Raw genomic sequence first — 25,291 nt, 5'->3', positions numbered from 1 at the left:
AATTGGCCATTTTTTATTTTCTAAAAAAGTTTAATAAAGTTTAATATGTAAATATCAAAACTTAACATATATTCTCCAATCACAAAAAAGAATTTCATGTTTTTATTATAAACATACAAATTTCTAAGTTTTTTCACTCCTTTATAGTTTTTTTTTTAACCACACTTCATCATATGTTTGTCGTCGTTCAACTCAGATTTGCTTTTTGTCTTTTAATTAAGTGTGTTGTATTGTTTCTTTTTTATATTCTATCTTTTAATTTAGGTATTCTTAATTATTTGAAATTTATTTTAATTATTGTGTTCTATTATTTTACTTTTAGTTTCAATTAGTCTAACTTATTTTATTGTAATTCTTTAATTTGTTCAAGTTATTCTTAAATGAAGGTTGAAATAAAGTGTACAACTATGTTGTGTTATTATATATACTACCGATATTGTTGTATTAAGTTTATAATTTATTTTTGAAATATTTATTTTATTAAGTTGTGAATATATGATTATGTGTGGCATATCTATCAAAATATAGTTTCATATTATTAGTTAATTTAATACACGGTTGAACTATAGGTTTAACTGATTGTACCAATTAAAACTTAAAACGGAAGCTTCATCGGTTCAATATCCGGTCCAATTTTTAAAAAATTACTTAAAATATTAAATATTTTTGCAATTACCATATGAGTTGTACTTACATAACAAATACAATGCATAAGTGTAATTTAGCGTAGACATCACGCGCACAAAGATAACGCGTCAAAAAACCTAAGCGTGAAAATTTCCTTATTTTCACCCTATATACCAAATATAATCAAATATCAATGGTCAAATATATGCAATATTTTAAGCATCAAATAAAATTAAACATATGACGTGTATGGTTCATTCTAATCCGATAAAATAAGTTGTAACAAACATTTTGAATAAGTATAGAGAGAATCAGACATTTTATTACAAAACATTGTATTGAGCATTATATGTGTGCTACTATTTTATCATAATTCATGAATTTATTTCACCAAACAAAGCTAGAAAACAAGGAAAATGTGTGTTTCTCAAACCATCTAAAAAATTACTTAGACTTGTAAATTCCAATTCTCTCTTTATTATTTTATCAAGCATAATAAAGTTTATCTCGACGGTCATACTTACGAGCCCAAATATGCTTCCCGTTAACACGAAACTTTGCAATGTGCCTCCCGTTCAAAATTCGATCAAGTGTTTCTACGTAATTCAAAACCATAGTTGCATACAAAACTTGACCTTTTGAATTTCTATTTCCCATAACAATAGTTTTAATACAATCATCTTCAAAAGTACTTGTAAACAAATAACTCACCTCTTTCTCACTAACGGGGAAGCCTCTAGAAAATGTTAAGAATATCGTTTTATCTTGATCAGACACATCGAGAATACTCTTCAATATTGTCCCATCTTTCATATCAAACATCTCAAAATTTGTTGATGATATAGTAAATTCACCAAATACTTTATGAGGGAAGCCGGGAACAATCACGGGTATATAAGGATAAGGTAGTAAAAACCTACAAGCACTAGAGCTTCCCAAAACATCTAGTAAAATATCATTGAAAATTCTTGAACATGTTTTGTTTAGCACATTTTTAATACCAGTTATGGTAGTGAACCTTTTGTACTTGAATAAATGGAGTGAAATTTTTCTTCCCATTAAAACTCTGGTTAGAAACAAACCACCATCATTTGGAATGGGAAAATTTTCTAATTCCAAACAATTCAAGCAAGACACAGCTTCCTGCGCCACATCATTGATGAGACCATGAGGACATGAAACCAATTTTAAAATAAGACTTGGATAACCAAGGTTTTCTAGCCATAGCCACAAGGCCATGACTAGAAGAGATTGTGATGGATCACGGGCTAAACTCATAACTAGGATTGAGAAAATTTTACGGTCCATTGTATGAAATTGATGGAGTTGTTGAAAGAAAAAGGTGGTCATAACTTTGAGAAATGAAAAACTGCACCAAAGATGGTTGTAAGAAAAATAGGAAGAGTTAATTGGTATAAAAGCACAATTTTTTGTGTATACTTGGTATTCTTTTAGCACATAGAATATCACCAAATTATGAAATATTAGAATGTGTTTATTTTTTTTTAATGTGACAAATTAAATATAAATTAATAACTTTTTAATATAATATTAATCTTTATGTATACTTTTTAATTAATATTATGTATATCACTTTTAAGAATGATTTTATTCGAGATTTCTTATTTTGTGAACATTTGATTATTATTATTTTTTTAATAATAATGTACGTTTCAATATTCAGGTTAAGGAAATCAATAGGTAGAGTTTGGGTATGATACTATAGTATTCGTTCACCTATTTGCAATTTGAAAAAACTTCTTGTACTCAAGCTCATACATGTGTGGACACCAATCTTCATACACGTGCTCATATCCTATGGGTATTTAAATGATACTCACACTCGCGCTCTTACTCATATTCCTGACAAAAATAAATCGAAGCAATTGTGAAATATCAAATTACTTTTAATTTCTAACAACATTTAAAAAATCCAAAGACTTCATTATTGAAGTACTAAATAAATAAATATTTATATTAAAATATATAATTGTTTAAAAGTGATGATTTTTTAAAAGGCTTAATTTCAATTATGTTTCCTTTATTTTCATGTTTTTTTTTAAAGTTTTAATCCCTTTTTTAAAATCAAAATTTTGGTTTGCCCATTTTAATATATTCAAGATTTTAATCCTAATTCTATTTTGATGTCATTTTTTATGACGTGGCAGCTAATTGATTATGTGTTATTGCTTGAGTGGCTTAATTGAAATTCTAAGTCATTTATAATTAATTTTTATTTTAATAATAATATAAATTAATATTTTTATAAATAAAATATAAATAAAATATAAATAAAATAAAAATACATGGGTGAACTTAAATTACCAAAAATATTATTTAAAAACATTTTTTATTTTAATAATAATTTAAAATTTAAAATTTATAAAATAATTAGTTAGAACAAATTATAAATCATTTTAGTAGAATTCATTAATTAGAATTAATAAAGATTCTCTTTCAAGAAAAATAAGCTCTAGAGAAAAAGGTGACGAAAAAGTTACTATTCATGCAACATTTTTTTCAACCTAAATCGCCAACTGCGCCACCTCTACCGTTGGGACCTATAACATCTGATCATCATGGGATCATTCCAAATTCTAGGGTCTTGTTTAGATTATCATAAGCAAAATCATATTCATGTGAATCCAACACCAAAACAGTAGAAAACTTCCGCGCAAGCCATCTCCAATGTTTGCAACATTTAAGTTTGCCAACTACAACAACCCATCGTCAAGGGTGGTCGTCCGGCCATATCCATCCTTGAAGAAGGAAACCTAGCAGAAGTTGAATCATCTAAACACAACCTACACTAATAGATTGTGTGGCCCAAGGGTTCCACACCACTTACCGTTGTTGCCTTGAAGAATAAGTTATCACCATTATTGAAGTATCTTGACAGAGGCAACGATTTTAAACCCTAAACTTATCTGAGGTAAAGTCCTTGTTAAGAGACAGCGATTCTCCTTTTTATGGAACTAAGTTATATATTAATATACCCGATTACTATATCCATGGAAATATGATTGGCCATAAAATGGAAATATGCAAGAGAATACATGTCAATAATGAGAATTTGGAAGCCAATATGGACAAGGTGGAACCTAAGAAAGGGAGGTCATCTGCCTATGTTTAATTCAGGGATAATCACAACAAAGAATATACTCCATCCGTTTCTTTTTAAGTGTTGTCTTAGCATAAAGCTTTTCAACCAAGACAGTAGATTATTAGAGTTATTTTTCCTATTATACCCTCATTTATTTTCTCTTTCCAAATAAATTCAATCATACACTCTCTCATTTTTCAATAACTAATTAAAAATAATAATTAATTTTATGGAAAATGTGAGGTGGAGTTATTGTTAAAATAAGGGTATAATTGACTAATTATAACATTAAACTATAAAAACGACACTTAAATAGAATCAAAAAAATTCTTCTAAAATGAAACTTAAAAAGAAACGAAGGGAGTATTAAATATTAGGACATCATGCTGGTAGAACCTACTATAGGGAAAATAAGGATCTACAAGGGTTAGGGAGTGGTGGTAGACACTACACCACCCCTGTCAAGGTTATAGGTTGCAAGCACTAGCATCATTGGTCTGGCACAATTAAATAGATTTGAAGCTCTCGCCGAGGCTGAAGAGAGAGGGATAGCTCATCAAACCGTTGATGAAATTTTTCTAGTCAATACACAAAAGGAACAAGACAGTATTGGGGAATGTGATGATTATTCAAGCTCACGAGGTTCTAAATTTGTTATGGAACACAATTCCAACCAAATGAGGACAAGGATAATGACTTGAATGATAAGGAACTGTAGAATATGGAGTTTCTAAAAAAATTTATGGGGTAATCTTGAATATGATGATGACGGTGAACAAATAATGTTTGAATCCTTGGACAAAAGACCTGCCCCATCAGGCTTCATAATGGTCCCTTTTCTAGCACAACAAGAAAAGAAAAAAAGCACAGGTACACCTCCTCAGAGTAATTATTTAATCAGGTCCAAGGTTGCTCTTCATAATAAGGCTAAATTAAGCTTTTCTATTGAAATATTAGTGAAGTGGACAATACCCTTTATAGTTGGCCCTTATGAGATTCTTCCTTATGAACAAATCTAGCTTTGTTTTTTTTTTGCTGAGCCTTGGATGAACTTATCATACCCTAAATTTTATCCTGGTTTTTCATCAGTGTTAGCATAGCATGATCATGCATCCTATCAATCATAAAAACATTCATTGGGGTTTAGGTGAAAAGTCAGGGTTTATGGTATTTCATCTGTCTTTATTTGCATGCATTCATCTGTGACTTAAAGAATCAAGAGTATTCCTTAAAACTCGGGGCATTTTTCATTTCATTGCATATTTTCAGGGTTACAGATGGATGATGAATCAACAGTATTTGATTTCATTTGTGGTCTTTATAGAGCATAATTGCCTTTATGATTAAGAATCAGGTATAAATAGTCCAAGAATTGACTTTTGCAATGGTTTCTTTATTCATAAATCCCATGTCCATTTCATTGCATTTGCATCTTTGTTACTTTCACTGCATTTAGTTCTCTCTTTATTCATAAATCTCATGTCCATTTCATTGCATTTGCATCTTAGTTGCTTTCACTGCATTTAGTTCTCTGGTCAGAAATCCTTTGAATCATTGTCTTTCATCGGCTTTTTCTTGAGAAAAAATCAGAAGTCAAATAGTTAATTATGTTGACTTTTGGTTTTGAAGTCATTAGCCTTTGTTTTTATTTCTTTTAAGTCTCATTGATGTATAGGAGAATTAAATTAAAAGTCCAAGAGTTTGACTTTTTATTTGAATATTTTATTTGTCAATGATTTTTTATAATGTCATTATTTGCTTTTAACTTTTGTTCAAATACTTTAGACGTATTTTGAATGAGACGAAGTTAGAAACAAATTGGAATTGTTTTAATAAAAGAATATGAAATATAGCTTTCTTTGTTTTGAATAAATTATCACATTCTATGTGTCAACATGCACACGTTTGCTTCCTTCTATACATCATTCTATAACACCATTTTATCACATAATACCTACACATTACATATTATGAATATTTCTATCATGTCGGTACAAAAAATATCAGAAGAGGACAAAGAGAATGTAAAAAGGTCATATTTGCTCCTTCAATTTGTTCTCCACGTGAGCCTTTTTCTTCAACTACCAAGCCCATCTTCCTTCAGCTCCAAGCCTATTTCTTATCCTCTTTGTCTTCAAGCCATATTCTCCAAGTAATTAAGCCACAGACTTACCATGCGCTAGCGTTTCTCCACCATTTGATCAAATACACTTACTTCCTAGTATGTTTGATTGAGGGTTCAGATTGAGTCAACGTATTAACTCCACCCTTGGGCTTCATTGCACTTGGTCTAGGTGCCCAATTGCATCCTCACCCGTTTTTATTTAGAATTTGTCTTGTCATCCCCAAATTATCTCTGGCATCCCTCAAATTTACGATATTCTCAAAATACCCCTTATACCATTATCTCAAAATTTATCTCATTTTTGAAAAAAAAAATTATTGTGAGAAAAATTAGTGAGAAAGTAAATTTTCGGTACCTTTAGCAAATTTTCGGTACCCTTTTGAGTGCAATACCAAAAATTATTTGATTTTCACAAATTTCCGATATCTGTTTACCAGAAATTTCTAAATTTCCGGTGCGATTTACTGGATATTTTAAAATTCCGGTACTTTTACGAAATTCATTACCTCACACCGGAAATTTCCCAAATTTCCAGTATATAACCAGTTGCCGGAAATTTTAAATTTCCGGTATGTACCAGAAATTTCGTTAAACCTGAAATTTCCGGTATGGCATATGAACTTTTATATCTCTGCGGTCCTGAACCGGCAGCTTCAGCTTCTTCTACGGATTCTTGCAGTGATCTTACACAGTACTTCGTGACAGATACGGTATGCTTACCTCATGTCATACACAAAATTTTTTTGTTTATATAATTTCTTGCAGTTATGTCATTATACGTTTATATGATTGTTAGATTTTTGAATCTCGAGATAAGGTTCTAGAATGGACACGTGCTATTGGAAGAACTCGTGGTGTTGTTGTTGTTACAATCTGATCCGATTGTGCTGATAGAATGCGAGGGACGAAGGATAAATTGATTATGGACTGTGACCGAGGAGGAAATTACAAAAAGAAAAATGTAGTTGCGGCCCCTTCTGATGGCAATTATACTATGAGGCTTAGATGCCCATTTAGACTGAGATTTGCTCCGAGTGGTATTGGTTGGAAGGTGGTGGTTAGATGTGGGATGCATAATCATAGACTAGATAAGGATATGTTAGGTCATGACATGTTGGGGCATCTAAAAGATGATGAAAGAAAGTTTGTGAATGACATGACGAAGTACAATATGGCACCAAAGTACAGTGTGTCTGCTTTGAAAGACAAAGATCCAGAAAATCTCACGAGTATTACCCAGATTTACAAAGCTAGAGCAACATAATAATTAGGCAAGAGAGGTGTACTGACAGAAATGCAAAAGTTACTGAGCCTTATTCACCAAGAGAAATACATGTGTTGGTCTAGAAATAAGGAAGATTCAGATATTGTGGCTGATATCTTCTGGACACACCCTGACTCGGTCAAGTTTTTGAATATGTTTCAACTGCTGTTGATTTTTGATTGCACGTACAAGACAGACAGGTCAGATTATTAATATTAATTTCTCACATCTTAAAAATATGTAGAGTGATCTAGTTTATGGATATTTTTTAATCGTGCAGGTACCGGCTACCACTGCTTGAGATTGTTGGTGTTACATCAACAAAATTGACGTTTTCAATTGCTTTTGCATATTTGGAACACGAAAGGGAGGAGAACTTCACATGGGCACTAGAGAGGCTCAAGAAGTTGTTCTATTCTGAGAAGTTTCTACCAGATGTCATGGTGACGGACCGGGAACTTGCACTAATGAGTGCCATTGGTTTTGTGTATCCAAATGCGTCTCATTTACTGTGTACATTTCATATTTCAAAAAATGTTAGCATGAAATGTAAATAGTATGTCAAATCAGAAAGACAAGAACATGTCATGGATCAATCGAACAACATGGTGTATCCAAATATAGAAGACGAATTTGATGTACATCTCAACCACTTTGAGAGTGTATGTGGTGATATTCCATCATTTGTCAAGTATGTGAAAGAAACATGGTTAACACCATATAAAGAAAGATTTGTTGTTGCATGGACTAACAGAGTCACTCATTTAGGGAACACGTCAACAAACAGGTACATTCTAAAAGAACATATGTTTATGTTTTCTATTTTTGAGTTGTTTATTTAATGTGTCTATGATTTGTAAGGTGGAGTCTACACATTGGAGACTGAAGAACATGTTGACGACAAGTTGTGGTAATTTATGTGCAAGTTAGGAGGTTGTGAACACAATGTTGAAGTTGCAGCTAGGTTCCATAAGAGTGTCGTTTCAAAAAAGTATCGTCAACATTGAGCATTGGTATAACACTCCATTCTATTGTAAATTTCACTGTTTTGTTTCAAGACAGTGTATACAAATTATTGGAAAGGAACTAGAAATAGTCAAATTTGTTGGTGCGAACAAGCAGAGGTGTGGTTATTACATTAGAACAACACATGGGTTACCGTGTGCGTGTCAGATTGTCGGCTACCAGATTCTAGGCATAGGTCTAGGCATACCTATACCTTTGGAATCTATTCATGTGTTTTGGACAAAATTGGAAATTTCTGAATATGAGGTAAGTCTTGACGATGGGAAGTGGGATTTAGAAGAATAGTGTGAAGATTGAAGCGACAATTTAGTACTATGGATATTGTGGGTCAAAGGGCGTTGAAGAAAAAAGTTTGTGATATTGCCTATCCATCCACATCTTCAATGTGCCCACCGCCTGTCAAATACAAACCAAAGAGAGGAGTTAAGAAGAGTAGAAAGGGGGAAGAAAGTGATGTGCATCGTGATCCATGTCAGTGGGAATATGTTGATGCTTCGCAGGGGAGTCAGACTACAAAGAGACCATGCACACAACCAAGTAGGAGTCAATCGTCAACCATGTAGATTGGTAAGAAACCTTCTATCAATTCTGCCAAAGCCAAGTACTTGTCACAGTTTCCTGCCTTCTTTCATCCATACATCGATGACATCGTTGATGTTAAACCGGATGAAAATTGTGGTTTTCGTTGTATTTCATCTGCATTAGGATGGGGGAAGAAGCATGTTATGATGTTCGAAGACACCTTCATACTTAAATCAAGTAACACGCATATTTGTTTTCCAAGTTGTTTTATGGCACTGTCTATAATGTTAGTAATTCAACACTCATAAAACACTTGGGTTTTCAGGGTAAGGAGAAATGGGTGACAATTCCCGATATGGGTTACCCTGTTGCTTCTAAATACAATGTTGTATTTGTTTCTCTTTCCTTGTTAATGAACATAACATTTTTCCCGCTTCTCATAGCTCCACCGCCATACACGAGTTGACATACGATCATTGATGTTGGTTTTGTCAATGATAAACATTGGGTTCAGATAAAATGAGAACCGGTTGTCCACTACCTTCTGTCACTGATCGTTGGAGGAATATTTATTCTAATAATGCAAAAGCATGAGAATCAGCATATGCGGGTCGGTTCAGACATTAGGAAGCACTGGCAAGAAAGTCAGACATTGGGAAGAATGTTTTTATGGATGCATAAAATGTTGTGATATTGTAATGATATATATGTATGACATTTATTCTATTTATATATTAAGACGGTTTAATATTTATGATATTCAAGTTTAAAATAAAATTTACTCCCATTACCAGAAATTTAAAATTTCTGGTATTTTTATCTTACCGGAAATTTAAAATTTTCGATAATTTTATACACTGAAAGCATACCGGAAATTTGAAATATCCGGTAAATTTTCGATACCGGATATTTGAAATTTACGGTATTATTAACTAGTGATTTGTACCGGAAATTTCAAATATCCGGTACCGAAAATTTTAAATTTCTGGTATAGCTCATCATGCGCAGTAAATTGGTAAATTCTATCAAATATCCAGTACATTTGCGAAATTCCCGGTACGAACCGGAAATTTCAAAAAATCCGGTATTGCCAAAGGGGTAAAGTGGCAAAACACCACCCTTGAGAGGGTGGCAAATATAAAAGTGGGGGTGGCAAGTTAATTCCTCTTTTTTTTTTTTTTGCTGATTATAACGCCCCCCGAGGTTGGGCTTTTCTCCTTTTTCTTTTTCTTCATGGCCCATTTCTTTTTTTTTTTCTTTTTTTTTTTGTTAATTATTTCGTTTTTAATTAATTAAATATAGATTACCTAATTAATTTTGTTAATTGAGTTTGATTAATTTAGGCTAATTGTTTTAAAGTGATTAGTTTCTTTTAATTAATTTCTATTAACCATTCGTTTATTTCTTTTTTTTTTTATTGTTTTATGTAATTGCTAAATAAAGATAGTGTAAAATCAACCATTATTAAAAAGAACAAAAATATGTTTGATCTAACATCGAGCCCTTTTTTCAAATCAAATCCAAATCGAATGCAATGTGAATGCTCGATCCAACGTCGGGTGATCCGCTGTCGCGCGCGGATCAAAAACGAGTTATTTTGAAAAGACCGTAGATAGCAGCAAGTGACTCGAATATCGTCTCACAAGGATTCTTATTCTTATTAACTAATTACAGTAATGATTAACGGGGGGTTTGGTTTAGGATTGTATTAATAAAGAAATTGCAATTAAGTGATTATGAAAAGTGATTATAAAATAAGTTGTTCTACTGTTCTGGTTCCCCACTTATCATTGGTAATCATAAATCTAATCCCTAAGCGAATTCTATCCCCTATTCGATTACAGCAACAATAAACAAGCGAAATTGGTACTATACGATTTATATTCCTATTACCCGAATAAAGCAAACGGATTCAGCACTCATGAATTAAGCAAACATGATTTGACATATGCAAGTTAACGATAAAGCAACGCTAAATCGCGAAACAGATTAAGGAACATAAACCAATCGAATTAAATCAATAATATTATGTATGAATTGAATTAAGCATGCAACACATATAGAAGATTATTGAAAGGGAAAATAATTGGGATTAAAATTATAAAACCTCAAAGATTCGGTGGAACATGAACAGTAGATCAACCCTTGGACTTAGTTCTCCATGAATTCTTCAAAACGTAAGAAAAATAAAAATCGTGAATAGTGATAATGGTGAACAGTGTTTCGGCTGCTGCCCTAGGAGAAACTAAGACAACCCGTTTTACAATCCAACTGGGTCAAACATACGACCCAGGCCCAAAACTGATGACCCGAAACTTAAATAAAACTAGTGCTGCAACTTCAACGAATTTTCTGGCCCTTCTACAATCCTATTTTGACTTCGACTCCAACATGAAAGTCGTAGCTCTATCTCTTAGCTTTCCGGCGATAATTAGAACGCCTCAATCGGACTCCTGGAACTCCAGATATGATCGTTTCCGTGCAGACTGCTAAAGCTGAAAAAATAATACGAAAAACAAATAAGTGCAAAAATAAAATAAAATATAAAAACATATTAAATCATAAAAATAAATAAAACAAACCGAAGAAATACTTGAGTACAAACATGGAAGAACATGCATCAAAATGCACTGATCATCGGGTATCTTTTTTTATTAACTCAAATATTTTCAAAATCAAATTGACACTTGATCCAACGTCAAGTCATTAACACAAATTTATTTTCTTAATAAAATCAAAAGACAAAGTGACAACTGGTGCACACTTTTTTAATACCTTAGTCTTTTGCCTTAAAATACTTTAATCAAACGTGGATAACAAGTGAATTGGTGCACACCTTTTGAATATCTTGGGTAAACGAGCACTTTGTGCACATTTATGCTCAAATGTTTACTAAAATTCTGCAAAGACTAAATTTTCATAAAAGTTGACGACAAAGGACCGAGAGATGCACATCTCATAAAAAGCCTTGGTTAAACGACACTCGATGCACACCTTGGCCCAACAGTAACCCTAGTCCACATAAAATTAACTCAACTCATCAAACTTGTTTTTCGCCCTTGTGCGACTTTGAAAACCTTTTCAAAGATGGTGTGTCTTAGCCATTTCGACGTGAACCAAACAAAGGCTTCAAACTCCAAGAGCGAGCTGCAAGTAAAAGTTTAAACGCTCAAAATGTCTAAAGCATCACTTCCTAAAAGCAAACAAAGCATACAAAATCAAACCCATGTGACATAATCAAACAATGCAGACAAAGCAGAAAAAATCAAACAATGCAGTGAAAATACGAAGTGCACTTTCGTATTTCAAGAAAATCAAATTAAGAGATAATATGAAAGTATACTTCTGTAAATTGTTCAAAATATAACAGACAATAACTCTTGGAAGTGGGTGTGGCATATTTCTGCTCCTAAGAATGTGAAATTTTTCCTTTAGACGACTTTACATAAGTCACTTCCTACGAGATCGACGTTGTGTCATCGTGGTATGCTCTAGACCAATATATATCTTAGATGCAATTAGGATGTTGAGGAGACTTTATACTGCCTGAGAAACTGAGAATTTTTTACTCTTTTTTGGAAATCTATTGGCTTCTTGAATCCCTTTTTTTATGGGATAGTTTATATGACTGGATTAGACATAGCATAGATAATGACTCTGTGTTTTTGGTTGCTTGTTGGTGGTTATGGTGTGCTAGGAACAAACTGTGTCTTGTGAATGAAGTGGTATTTTTCTATACTTTTAACCTCATTAATGTGATTTATGTTAGGTTGTTAGCTAAATGTTTTATCAAGTATACTCTATCTCATTCAACGAGAACAATTATGTGGAATTCTCACAATGTATTAATACGATTTTGAAAATTGATGGGAGTAGCCTCGGTAATCTCGGCGTCTCGAATATTGGTGGTGCTTGGATTCAATTTCTTACATGTAATATTGGTTATTCCAACATACTTCATGATGAGCTAATGACACTAATTTATGTCATAGTTTGTATATTGCCAGAAATTTTGGCATCAAAGACCTTATGTGTTATTCTAACTCCAACTCTGCTATCTAGATTATCTCATCACTATGTGGCAATTCGTCATAATATTAAAGAGCTCCTCTCTAGAGAATGGCGAGTTCAATCATTTTATACTCTTAGGGATGGGAACGCTTGAGCTGACTATCTAACAAAACATGGTGCTGATAATGATGTGACATACTGGTCATTTGTGGAGCCTCCTTATGGAATTATCACTCTCCTGCTAGTTGATGCTAGTGTGACTTTAATTTTTAGATAATTTCAAGCTTTTTTTTTTTCTTTTTCCCACTTATAACAAAAAAATATATATAATAATTTATCACATTTTCTAAATGACGTTATTAAAAATTAAAACACATTATTAATTTTAGACTTAATTAGTCACAAGTTCCCTTAACATAATTTCAAGTTTCACTTTAGTCTCTTATTTAATAAATGTTACTCCTTCCGACCATTATTATAAGCAAAGATTCTCTTTTTAGGTTCATTTAGTAATGAATGTATCTGATCTACATAAAAAACAAGATACATTCATTATTTAATAAATCTAAAATGAAAATATTTGCTTATAATAATGGCCAGAGAGAGTACCTTTTAGTCCCTTAAAAACCATTATGTTAGCCAAACTAATTTTTTTGTTAAATATTGAAGAAAAAAACTGTTAAGTTGTGATGATGTGGCATGACATCATAGCAAAAGTCAAAATAATGAATCAACAATTTAGTTGAGACTAAATTGAAACTTTATAATTAGTTAAGGGACCAGACCAAGACAATAATCACAATGTGATTAAAGTGATCAAACCAGAATTTCATATCAAAAGACTTTTAAATTTAATGGCATTAAATCGTAATTTTATTAGATTCTTTTATTAAAACCAAAGGCATTACATCAAAATGACATTAAACATGTTCTAAAATGGCATAAGTTGTACACAGACGCAACTATAAAGTTGTACACACACTATTGCAAAAGATATATACACAATATAAACACAAACATGGTTTACTCAAAAGACGTTTTGTCCTTTTCTGAATTCTTCTTTTTTTTTTTGGAATTGGTTGAATTAAAGAGAATGGTGGTGTAGACTAGGGGTGTTCACGGTGCGGTTTGATTCGGTTTTGAGCATAAAAGTTATTCTAACCGCGAGATAAAAACGCATGCAGTTCGGTTAATTTTTAAAAAGTCATCCAAACCAAACCAATGCGGTTAGGATCGGTTCGGTGGGCTGCGGTTTACACCATAAAATAAAAATGTACTGAAATAAAAAAAAAATCATTCTTCCATACATATATTACATATATTACAGTACCATTAAAAAGAAGTTTTTCATACTAATTACACCAAAACAATTCATTCCTCCATACATGTATTTTACACCAAAATTACTACCATATAAGTGTATCATGTATTTTACAGTACCATACTATGTATTTTACATATACTACATACTAAATTACTAATATAACTTCAGTTATTCATACTACATACTGTATACAGTTTTTCATACTAATAAACTACATACTACATATACAAGTATCAGATAACTTCAGTTCTAAATATTAATACAACATTACAACTTCAAGACTAACACTGCAACACGCTGGGGCTTTAAAAGCGCTTTTTTTGGGCTTTAAAAGCGCTTAAAAGCGCTGTGAAAGCCAGCGCTAGCGTAGGTAACAAAAGCGCTTCTGAAAGCGCTCTGGTAGACCCCCCCTATAAGAGCGCTTTTCTGGAAAAAGCGCTCTGGTAGACCCCCCCTATAAGAGCGCTTTCCTCAGGGGCGGATGTAGAGGGGTACAGGGTATTCCCTGGAATACCCTTAATTTTTTAATTCTTTTACTAATTTACCCTCCCTTTTAACCTTTTTTGTTACATTAGGATTAGGTTTAATAAAAATAACAACAAATTCACTTCCTAGCACTACCAGCCAACCGCAGCACTCTCTCTCTCACAGTAAGTTTTCATTTTTTTTTCTTTTTCAAATTTTCTTCAATTTAGCTTATGTAAATTTCCAATCCCCAATCTTGAAAATTTTCATGAAAAGCAAGATAAGGCAAAAAGTAGTAAAAAGTTTAGTTTTTTAGATGAAAAGTTAAAAACCCATTTGAGGAATGAAATAAAGGAAAGATTTTGAATGAGGAAAATGGAAGAAAATTGCTTACTGGTGTGAAAATAGGGTAATCTTGAGCAGAGAATTGAGAAATAGAGTGTGGAACATGGGAAGGAGATGGGAATCTAGCATTCCGTGAGTCTATGGCGGTCCCAGTTGCTATTGTTGCTTTGGTCTTCATTTTGATATGCATCTATTTTAAAAGCAAGTCAAAGAAAAAGTTTGAAAGTATGTTGAAACACTTATATACCTTTAAATTAATTCTATTAAATATTGTTATAGATGAGTTTGTGTATGAATGCATGACTTTGAATTTTTTCAATTGCACATTAGATAATCTAAATAACTCCACTTTTTGAGAATAGGTTGAGTGGACTATGAGTTAAATTCAATTAAAATTTTAACTTGATATTTTCATCAAAAATTCAAAGAGGCACATGTTATTAGTAGCACAATTTTAAGTTTTTTTTAAGGGATTTTTTAGGGTTAAATATGTTTAAATTTTTTTTCTAAAGTAAGACAATTTTACTTTTTGTCTTTTTTAAAAATTTCGTTAAAGGATGGTCTTATAATATTAATTGGATTTTGATTGTGATTGTAGAATGTTGCTCAAATACTTTACACCCGAACCGAGATTTCCAGAGCCAAAGAAGCTTGCTCCTTCAAATGGGCATCCCGAAGAACCTTCTTCGGTCCCCTCTTCAAATGACGTACAACCAGAACCTCATTCTTCATATAAGGTGTTTAAAAAAGGAGCTTATTTGGAGACGGATCCTGGAAAAAGAAGTCAAATTCTTGAGTATCATCCAAATGATCAAGATGAGGTAAGAAGAGCTTACCTTGTGAATGGGCCATGTAAAATTAAATTAACTGAATATGAATCCACAAATATTGGGGGAAGGGAACATTCTTTCCAATATAGTTGGCATGAAGAGTATGACTGGTTGGAATATAGTGTAGAAAAAGATGCTGTTTTTTGTTTGCCTTGCTATGTGTGTTACAATGGTACTAGTAATTCTGCATTTGTGGTGACTGGTTTTAAAGGTTGGAATCTAAAACATAAGTTGGATAAACATGTTGGTGAGAAACCGAATAGTCATCATAAAAAGTGTGTGAAAGCATGTGAGGATCTTATGAAGAAAAAGCAGAGTATTGAGTTTTCGTATGCAAAATATAGTTCAAAAGAAGAAGTAGATTATCTTGTTCGTTTAAAAGCATCACTTGAGGCTGTCAAATATCTTGTTAGAGGCGGATTGGCATTTAGGGCACATAATGAGGGTGAAAATTCTATTTATAAGGGTCATTTCCTAGAATTTGTAGAAGCCTTGGGAAGAAATAGTGAGAAAATAGCTGCAGCAATAACAAGTGGTGGGGGAAATTGTAAAATGACTTCTCCTATTATTCAAAAAGAACTTGCAAATGCATGTGCGGTTGAAACTATTAAGAAGATAGTTGGAGAAATTGGAGATGGTTTCTTTTGTGTTCTTGTTGATGAATCTGGTGATTGCTCTGGTAAAGAACAAATGGCTGTTGTAGTGCGGTTTGTTGATGTTAGAGGGTTTGTTGTAGAAAGATTTATCGGTATTGTTCATGTTGAGGATACAAGTGCGATATCGCTTAAAGGGGCTCTTGAATGTTTGTTGTCGGGGTTTGGGTTGTGTATATCTAAAATTCGAGGTCAAGGGTATGATGGAGCAAGTAATATGCGTGGTCAATTTGGAGGTTTGAAGACTTTGATTCAAAAGCAAAATCCGCAAGCCTATTATGTCCATTGTTTTGCTCATCAACTTCAATTGGCTCTTGTTTCAATGGCGAGAAAACATGAAGATGTTGATTGGTTTTTTTGTGAAGTGTCTCGTATTGTCACTTTCTTACGGTCATCTAACAAAAGACAAGCTCTACTTCGGAATAAACAAGTTGCTCATTTTGCAAATCTAATTGAAAAAGAATTGGTGGAAACTGGTACTGGTTTAAATCAAGAGTTGTCCATTGCAAGAGCGGGTGATACACGTTGGGGATCTCACTTTCGAACTCTTAACAGGTTAGTTGATTTGTTTACTCCTATTATTGAAGTGTTCGAAGATTTGAAAAGTGATAGTCATTCTAAGGGTGAACCAAAAAGTTTGTTACTTGTTATGCAAACTTTTAGTTTTGTGTTTATGTTGCACTTAATGGTTGAGATTTTATCTTTGACAAATAATTTGTCACAATCATTGCAAAAGGGGGATCAAGATATTGTGCATGCCATGGAACTTGTCCAAATATGCAAGAAAAAGTTGCAAGAATTTAGAGATGATGGATGGGAAACACTTTATAAGCAAGTTGTGGCTTCTTGTGGTAATGTTGAAATTGATGTGCCTGACATGGAGTCTCGGTATGTGAAAGATAAGAAATCCAAACGACTCGCTCCTTTTGTTACAAATTTTCATTATTTCAAGAATGATTGCTTCTTACATGTCATAGATGTGGTATTGAAAGAGTTGAATGATCGATTTACACCTGAAAATATTGAGTTGATCAATTGTGTTGCTTGCTTGAGTCCTTGTTATTCATTTGAATCATTTGACGTTAAATCACTTGTGAGATTGGCAAGATTGTACCCAAATGACTTTGAGGATCTTACTGATAAGGAATTGTCTAGTGAATTGGAGACTTACATTGAGAGTGTCAAGATGGACGATCACTTTTCCAATTTGACTGGCATCTCGGAACTTTGTAGGACTCTGGTTCGAACAAAGAAGCATAAGACATTTAGGTTTGTGTACACACTTGTCAAACTAGCTTTGTCCTTACCGGTTGCCACTGCAAGTGTTGAGCGAGTATTCTCGGGGATGAAATATGTTAAGAATGAGTTGCGAAGTAGAATGGCTAATCCATGGCTAAATGACTGCTTAGTGACATTTGTGGAGAAAGAGGTGTTTAATACAATTGATGATATGGATATCATCAAACGTTTCCAAGGAATGAACAAGAGAAGAATGCATTTACGATTAGACTAGAATGTTTTCTATTTTTGAGTTGTAATTGAAATACTAATACATTTTTATTAAGTAATATTATTATATTTTATGTCATTAATTTTTTTCGTATATTTTATTTTCATTATGGGAATCCCCTGAATTTTGATCCTGGCTCCGCCCCTGGCTTTCCTGGAAAAAGCGCTCTCGTAGGGTGGCCTAGGAGAGCGCTTTTTCTGGAAAAGCGCTTTTGTAGGTGTCTATTATTTTTATAATTTTTTTATTATTTCTAAACCTGCACTTTTGGCAGCAATATTTCAGAACCTGTAATTTACTATTTTTTGGCAGTATTTTTTCATGAACCTATAATTTATCATTTCTAATCGATATATACCATTATAATCGATATCGATTATATACAAAAAAAGTATTATATTATATACCATTAATGTAAATCAAAATACATATATATATATATATATATATATATATATATATATATATATATATATATATATATATATATATATATATATACATATTTCTAAACCAAAACAACTAAACCAATTCACATATTTCTAAACCAAAACAACTAAATGGGAAACAACTTCCGAGTTCTTTTGCAACCAATGTACGCTTCCTGTATTATCTGGAGCTATGTTGTATTGATGCTTTAGTGGAGAACCAGTAGTCACCTGAGCTATGTTGTATTGTGTCACAGAATATGAATCAAGTAACTGTACCCCGAAGGATCCTTCCACAGAAGACTTCGGAGTACAATTACTTGATTCATATTCTATGGAACATAATCGGCATGGGCACATTGTGTTCTATCCTTTACCAGTCCATCCACTGTTTGAAGCTCAACCTACAATAGAAAAACGTGATTATTACTAACTACATATAGAAAATCTTGAATCATGTAAAAGTTGATGAAACAGATATCCCTTGTAGGTCTATCATTCTCGCATGCCCTCTACCATTAACTTGCATCTTTGGACCAACTGGATTCCTGAAACCTCATAGAGTTGTACAGTGCTGGAGAAGAATATAACTCCTACATCAACATCACACAAAATCTTCATTATCAATAACATCTTCTACTTACTTGATACATGTCTTCAATACTCTAAATCACTGATAAAAACCTAACAAACTTTGTCTTCAATACTCTAAATCACACTGATAAAACCTAAATCACTGATAAATTAAAAAAGCCCCAATAATATTAACTATAACCCTAAATAAAATTTTGTATTTTTGAAAGCAAACAATGAAAAAAAGGAAAATTTCCGGCACAAAAAACACAATTGAATTATTTTCATTGAAGAAAAAAATTGATGATTTATAATAGGCAAATCGGACTATCTTACATAAAAGAACAAAGTGTAGGGAATCAAATTTAGTTACAATACAAGAACCACCAACACATTATGCTAAACTTTATTAAAATAGTGGAATCTGGAATCTACACAAAACAAGCCTGAAAAACTTGTTTGTAGAAATGACAATACCAAAATACAAACTACTAAAACCTTAGTACTATATAGAACATTAATAGCAAAACCAAACCTTATCCAACATCTGCTGTTGACCACCACAAGATCAACCACAAGCAATGCTAAGCTGATTGATCTATTTGAAATGCGCCGACATCCTTATCTTCTACCAAACTGCCCTCCGCACATCATCACTATCACCATTAACCTGAATTAATCAAACACCAAATTAATTATTTACATATAACTCTCTTTAGGTCAAAATCAATCTGTAGAATGCATATTCTGGTAGCAAAGTTTTAAGCCACTAGAATTAGTTGGCGATAATTGGCAAAGTCCATGACTTGTTTACATGAGATCATACCTTCAAACCTCACTCCAATCATCAACACTATTGTACCATGAAAAACCCTAAATTCATGTATAATAACATGGACTAATATAACAGATGCTACATTTTTGGCATAAAAAACCTAAATTTCATGTACCCAACCATAAATTGTTGATTCTGGAGGAAAAAAATGGAAGATTTGATGAAAAAGGAGAAGAAACCTGCCTACAGTCATGGCGGAGGTTGCTAGGGTTTCGGAGAGAGAAAGAAAATCTAGAGAGAGTGAGAGAGAGGGAAGCGCTTACTGGTTGAAGGCTGGCGATGGAGTGAGGAAGGCAGCGGCGGAGTCGGTTGAAGGCTGGAGAGGGAGTGAGGACGGAGGCAGTGAGGGAGTCACGACGGAGAGGAGACGGTTGCTGGGGAGGGAGTTTGAAGACGGAGCAACGAAAGGAAGAAGAAAGTTCGCGTGTTCTGGATCTGAAACAAAACGCGTGTGTTAGTAAAATATATAATTTTTTAAATGGGCTACCAGAGCGCTTTTCAAAAGCGCTTTAATAACACCCCCTACCAGAGCGCTTTTATCCCAAAAGCGCTTTCGTAGCACCCACCCTATAAGAGCGCTTTTAAAAGCGCTTTCATAACCCGCCTACCAGAGCGCTTTTTAAAAGCGCTCTCATACCCCCCTACCAGAGCGCTTTTTGAAAGCGCTCTCATACCCCCCCTTACCAGAACGCTTTTTTTGCATCATTTTCCCTTGTTTACTAATTTTGTTTTTAGCGAACCCTACGAGAGCGCTTTTGCTAAAAGCGCTTTAGTAGCTGCGCTGCTAAAAGACAAAATTGGCGTAGTGTAAATACTATCAGTACTACATATACACCAAATGCTTCTCTAGAATGAGCGAAAGAGAAATCAGAGAATGAAGTTGAAATGTTGAATAGGAAGGAAGAATGAAGGAATAGTGAGTCACGTGACGTGAGTGTACAGTATTGCAATTGGATTGGAAATATAATAAATTAATTATAGAAATTCAAAAGTTTAGTTAAATATGCGGTTCGGTTTGGTTCGGTTTTGTGAAATGAAAACCGCAAACCGAACCGAACCGTGCGGTTCGGCCCAAAACCATCCAAACCAAACGCGGTTTTTGCGGTTTTCGGTTTGGATTGGTTCGGTTTGCGGTTTTCCTTTTGGATTGGTTCGGATACGATCACTCCTAGTGTAGAGTGTAGACTGAATTTGTACTACCTGACTTGGTGGTGCAGACTCAATCTTTTTTAACGTGTGTTTGGTTGATAAAAAAAATTTGATTTCGAATGAATTGATTCTGGATAAAAGTGAGTTAAAGGTAAAGTGATTTATGTTTGGAGAAATTTTTGCAAAAGTGAATTGAACAATAAATTCTAGTGTAAAAAATCACGTTTGATCAAAAGTTACAAATTCTAGTTTCAAATAGAATCAATTCTAAAAAACATAATCAATTATGCTCGTGATCAACCAAACACGTTAAAATCAATTCTAAATGTCTAGAATCAATTCTAAATGTCTCAAACATGAAACCAAACATAGACTTTAATTTTTTGGCCTGTTTAAAATTTATATCAATGACTAGACATAAAAAAAATATTATATAAACATATTCAAACTCTCCAATATATCATTATCTTAATCTATCTATTTATATACTCACTCGTCAAATAGTCTCTTTGATCAATAGACTCTTTCAACAATAACAATTAGAAACCATAATTGCGGCCAATTAAACTCATCACATAATGATAAGAGTTTATCTGCCATTTAGCACTATTCCAAAACCAATATATGTTATGATTTATAGACTTTTTGCAACAAGCCACGTTTTTATTCTTCTCATATAATGTCAGACTCTCATCCATCGTAGCAGGATATATATAACGAGAATCAAGAAGGAAATCGGATCAATACAAACTCGAAAAAATACACTTAGAACAAAAAAGGAATCAAATTGAGGCATTTGAAAAAACTGAAAGTTGTCATTAGTGTTGGTATTATTAGTGTGAACCATGAGAAAGAAAGATGGAAAACTTCGTGCAAAGGATTCTTGAAGATAAATACAAACAGAATATTTTAGTGGAAGGTGACTGGAGAGTGGAGCCCTAGAGTGGCGATTCACAACGAGGGAGGTCAAGCTGTGGCGGCGGCAGGAGAGAAGTGGGTTTCCATAGTTTGATTGCAAAATGAAATGAAATTAGGATTCATGGTGGGAAAAAAAAATTTAAATAACAAGGTTTAAAAAAAAAATTACCAAAAAAACAAGTTTTTCAAAAAATTTACTAAAGTGTCTAGGTTTTGAAGACCCCATGGAGTATGCGCCAAATGAATTGGCGCATTAGTACAAAAATTAGGAGTATGCGCCATATGGTTTGGCGCAAATGTGGAATTTTTTTTTTTTTTTTTACTTTTCATAACACATATACGCCAATTCATTTGGCTAATTCAAAAAATTTTATACTAATGCGCCAAATGGTTTGGCGCATACACTAAGGGGTCCCACAAAACCTAGACATTTTGGTAAAATTTCTGAAAACCTTGTTTTTTATGTAATTTTTTTTATAAACATTGTTATTTAAATTTTTTCATCTCATGGTGGTTCAAGAGTTTAATTACAAAATAATAAATTCAAAATAAATAAAAAAAACTATGTCACATAACATAATTCCAATTAGATTATACATGTCAACATTTATTAGTTAACAGAATAAAATGAAATTTTAAATTAAGTTAAGAGATAAATTAAATCTTAATTTTAAATGCAACCATAACTTTGAAATATATAATAAAGAGATTAAATTTAGAGAGAACTAAAATAAAAGACTAAAATTAAAATTAAACATTTTATTTAATGTGTATTTTTCAAAAGCAACAAAAAAACATTTTTTTAAATGCATTATTAGAAAGAAAAAATCTTATTTTTTATTTTATTTGTACGTTTTAAAATTATTAATTTACAAAATTATAATAAAAATTTGATTACTTTGTACATGGCATAAAAATACAAAAAAAAAATTATCAGAACAAAAATCGTTTATTTTAACTTTAATTTCAATTTTTTAACTATTAATTTATAAAGGCATAATTAGTCCCCCAGTCCCATAAGATAATTTTGAGTTACGAAACAGTCCCACAATTAAAAAAAGTAACATTAAAGTCCCTTAGTATTTGCTCCGTTAACAAATTAGATCCCATTCTGTGAGTCCAGGTTTACGCCGTCTGTTATTGCCACAGTGGCATGCCACCTGTTGCCATGAGTCAGCACACGATATATCTTTATTATATCTAGGGTTTTCTTTGATCAAATATATGTTTTTCTTCTTAGAGCGAAGTCTTCTTCTCCTTTCTGTATTCATCTTCTTCTTGTTTCATACTTGTTTCTAATGTCAAGTTGTGATTCTAATACAACGTCCGTCATTCGCAGAAACAAGAGGAAGGAATGTTTTTGCCAAGATGACTGTGTTCTGCGTACTGTGGGCGACATGAACAGTGTTAATTTTGGGAAAATGTTTTGGGGGTGCCGAAATTTCCGAAACCATGTGAATAAGGGCTGTAATTTCTTCAAATGGTTCGAGGACGACATTATTGATGAAAAGGATTTGAAGATCCAGAGGCAAAAGAAGAAAATTCAGAAATTGAAGAAAGAGATCAACAACACTGGGGGATGGTTGAAAGTGACTATAATTCTTGGAATAATGAGCTTAATGTGTAATGTTATTTTTGTAACAATTTTCTTTTAGATTGGTTAGTGTACGAGCTTAATGTGTATTGTTGTTTTGGGGTTAGGTTTTCTTTTAGGTTGGTTAGCTGTATGAGTTTATTGTGTAATGTTTTGGTGTTATGAGAAATATTGGAATGAATTGGTTTGGTATCAGTTTTCAACAGACACAATGTATCAGTTTCAGCTTTATGTTTTATGAGAAATATTGGAATGAATTGTTTTGGTATCAATTTTATGTGTTATGAGATGTATCAGTTTTATGTGTTATGACATCTATAAATAGAGAATACTGGATATAACACTATATATAGATTTCCTACAATTAAAATACCAACATATATATGTGAAGAATGTGTAAAATTTTAGCAACATAGGAGCAGTTTTAATAAATCTGTAGGAAGCAAGGTCAACTGCATATTTAGGAAGCAAGGTCAATTGCATAATTGGTATCAATTTTCAACAGAATTGTGCAAAGGTAAGTTACATTGAAGGTGGCATTTATAAGCCATAGTCATTGTACACAAAATGTGGCATTTAGAAGCCATAGTACACAAAAGGTGGCATTATAAGCCAATGTCAACAAAGCACAAAAAAAGACAGTTAATTCAAAGTACACAAAAGTGGCATTAATTCACAGCACAAAAGTGACAGTTAAAACTTAGGGCTGGCTTGCAACTTGCTTTTTGGGACCCTTTTGAAGTCTCTTTTTTCTTTTTGGGTGGTTGTTGAGATGAGCTTGTAGTTGGTGTAGCCGAAGAAACAGTTGTTGTTGGTGTAGCAGAAGAAACATTTGTTGTTGGTTGTTGGCTTGATGGAGCAGTGGTCGCATTTGTTATTGGTTGTTGGCCTGATGGAGTAGTAGTCTTAGTTTGTTGGCTTGATGGAGTAGTAGTCACAGTTGGTGGCAACTTGCAAGTGGCCTTGTTGTGGCCATCCTTATTGCACCTACTACACTTGATACCAAACTTTGCCCTTTTAAGTTGTGTTGCACTTCTTACTTGTTCCCCAACCTCTTTGTTCCTTTTCTTTTTGGGTCTACCAGGTTGTCTTTTTATAGGAGGTGGTTGTAGGTCAACAGCATATGTCTTGGTCCAAAGAGTAGCTCCATTGGCCGGATATATCACAGGAGTATAGCATGCTTCATAGCACTCCTTTTTGTAATAATCAGGAACAAAATCATCTACTTCTAATCATTGATCCTTCAAACATGCATATGCATGACAGCATGGTAGCCCAGTCAGCATCCATATTCTACATGAACATTCATGCTTTGACAGATTAACAGAATACTTTTCTTCTATGATTGTTATGTGCCTAACCTCATATTCTACCTCACCTGCACGCCTATTACAAATAAAGGAATACAATACATAAAAAATAAAATTACTTCATGTATCAGGTCAGAGTTAATCTACTTCATGTATACACAAATTTAAGAAAGAAAATTACCTAACCATCCAATAGTTAGTCAGCTGAGATTGTTTTGCCAACTGCTTTCCGATATTGGGCAGAACAGTATCATTATATTTTGCAATCCTTTTCCTGTTAGACTCCCATCTCATCATCAGGTACACCCTAATCTCTTCAAGCATAGTCACAATGGGCTTGGCTCTTGCAGTTACAAAGATAGAGTTAAATGCTTCAGACATGTTATTCACCAAAGTGTCACACTTTGGACCACTTTTAAACATTGATTTACTCCAAAACTTAGGTGGGATCTTCCAAATGTGATTAAAGGCATCTGGATTCTCATATTTAATCTGTCTCATAATTTTCTCCCAAGCATTTGGATGACTTGCATAAGCAGCCTTCCACATCAACTCCTTTAATTTGACACCAGGAAACTTCTTCTTGAAATTGCTATATAAGTGCCTACTCAAATATGTTTACACAATCAGAATAAATACACAATCAAATATGTTTACACAATCAAAAGGTGGAATAAATACT

At 33.0% G+C, this 25,291-nt stretch overlaps 3 protein-coding genes across 3 annotated transcripts; 1 reads left to right on the top strand and 2 right to left on the bottom strand.

Moving 5' to 3' along the window:
- Positions 1 to 1,113: 1,113 nt before the first annotated feature.
- LOC131657711 (uncharacterized) lies at positions 1,114 to 1,935 on the bottom strand. The gene has a single exon (XM_058927077.1). The coding sequence runs from the start codon at positions 1,933 to 1,935 to the stop codon at positions 1,114 to 1,116; it is 822 nt and encodes a 273-aa protein (XP_058783060.1).
- Positions 1,936 to 15,411: 13,476 nt separating this feature from the next.
- Positions 15,412 to 17,808, top strand: LOC131657710 (uncharacterized). Its single transcript, XM_058927076.1, has one exon. It carries the CDS (start codon positions 15,412 to 15,414, stop codon positions 17,806 to 17,808), a length of 2,397 nt encoding a protein of 798 aa, XP_058783059.1.
- Positions 17,809 to 24,314: 6,506 nt separating this feature from the next.
- On the bottom strand, positions 24,315 to 25,004 carry LOC131655129 (uncharacterized). The gene is made up of 2 exons (XM_058925034.1): positions 24,791 to 25,004; positions 24,315 to 24,685 (listed from the first exon to the last, which is right to left on the bottom strand). Exons 1-2 carry the CDS (start codon positions 24,988 to 24,990, stop codon positions 24,532 to 24,534), a joined length of 354 nt encoding a protein of 117 aa, XP_058781017.1. The 5' UTR covers positions 24,991 to 25,004; the 3' UTR covers positions 24,315 to 24,531.
- Positions 25,005 to 25,291: the final 287 nt, after the last annotated feature.

The sequence above is a fragment of the Vicia villosa genome, linkage group LG3 (assembly GCF_029867415.1).
Source record: "Vicia villosa cultivar HV-30 ecotype Madison, WI linkage group LG3, Vvil1.0, whole genome shotgun sequence".
Lineage (NCBI taxonomy): Eukaryota > Viridiplantae > Streptophyta > Magnoliopsida > Fabales > Fabaceae > Vicia > Vicia villosa.
Note: the sequence above shows the minus strand (reverse complement) of the source record. Positions and strands in the feature narration are given on the sequence as shown.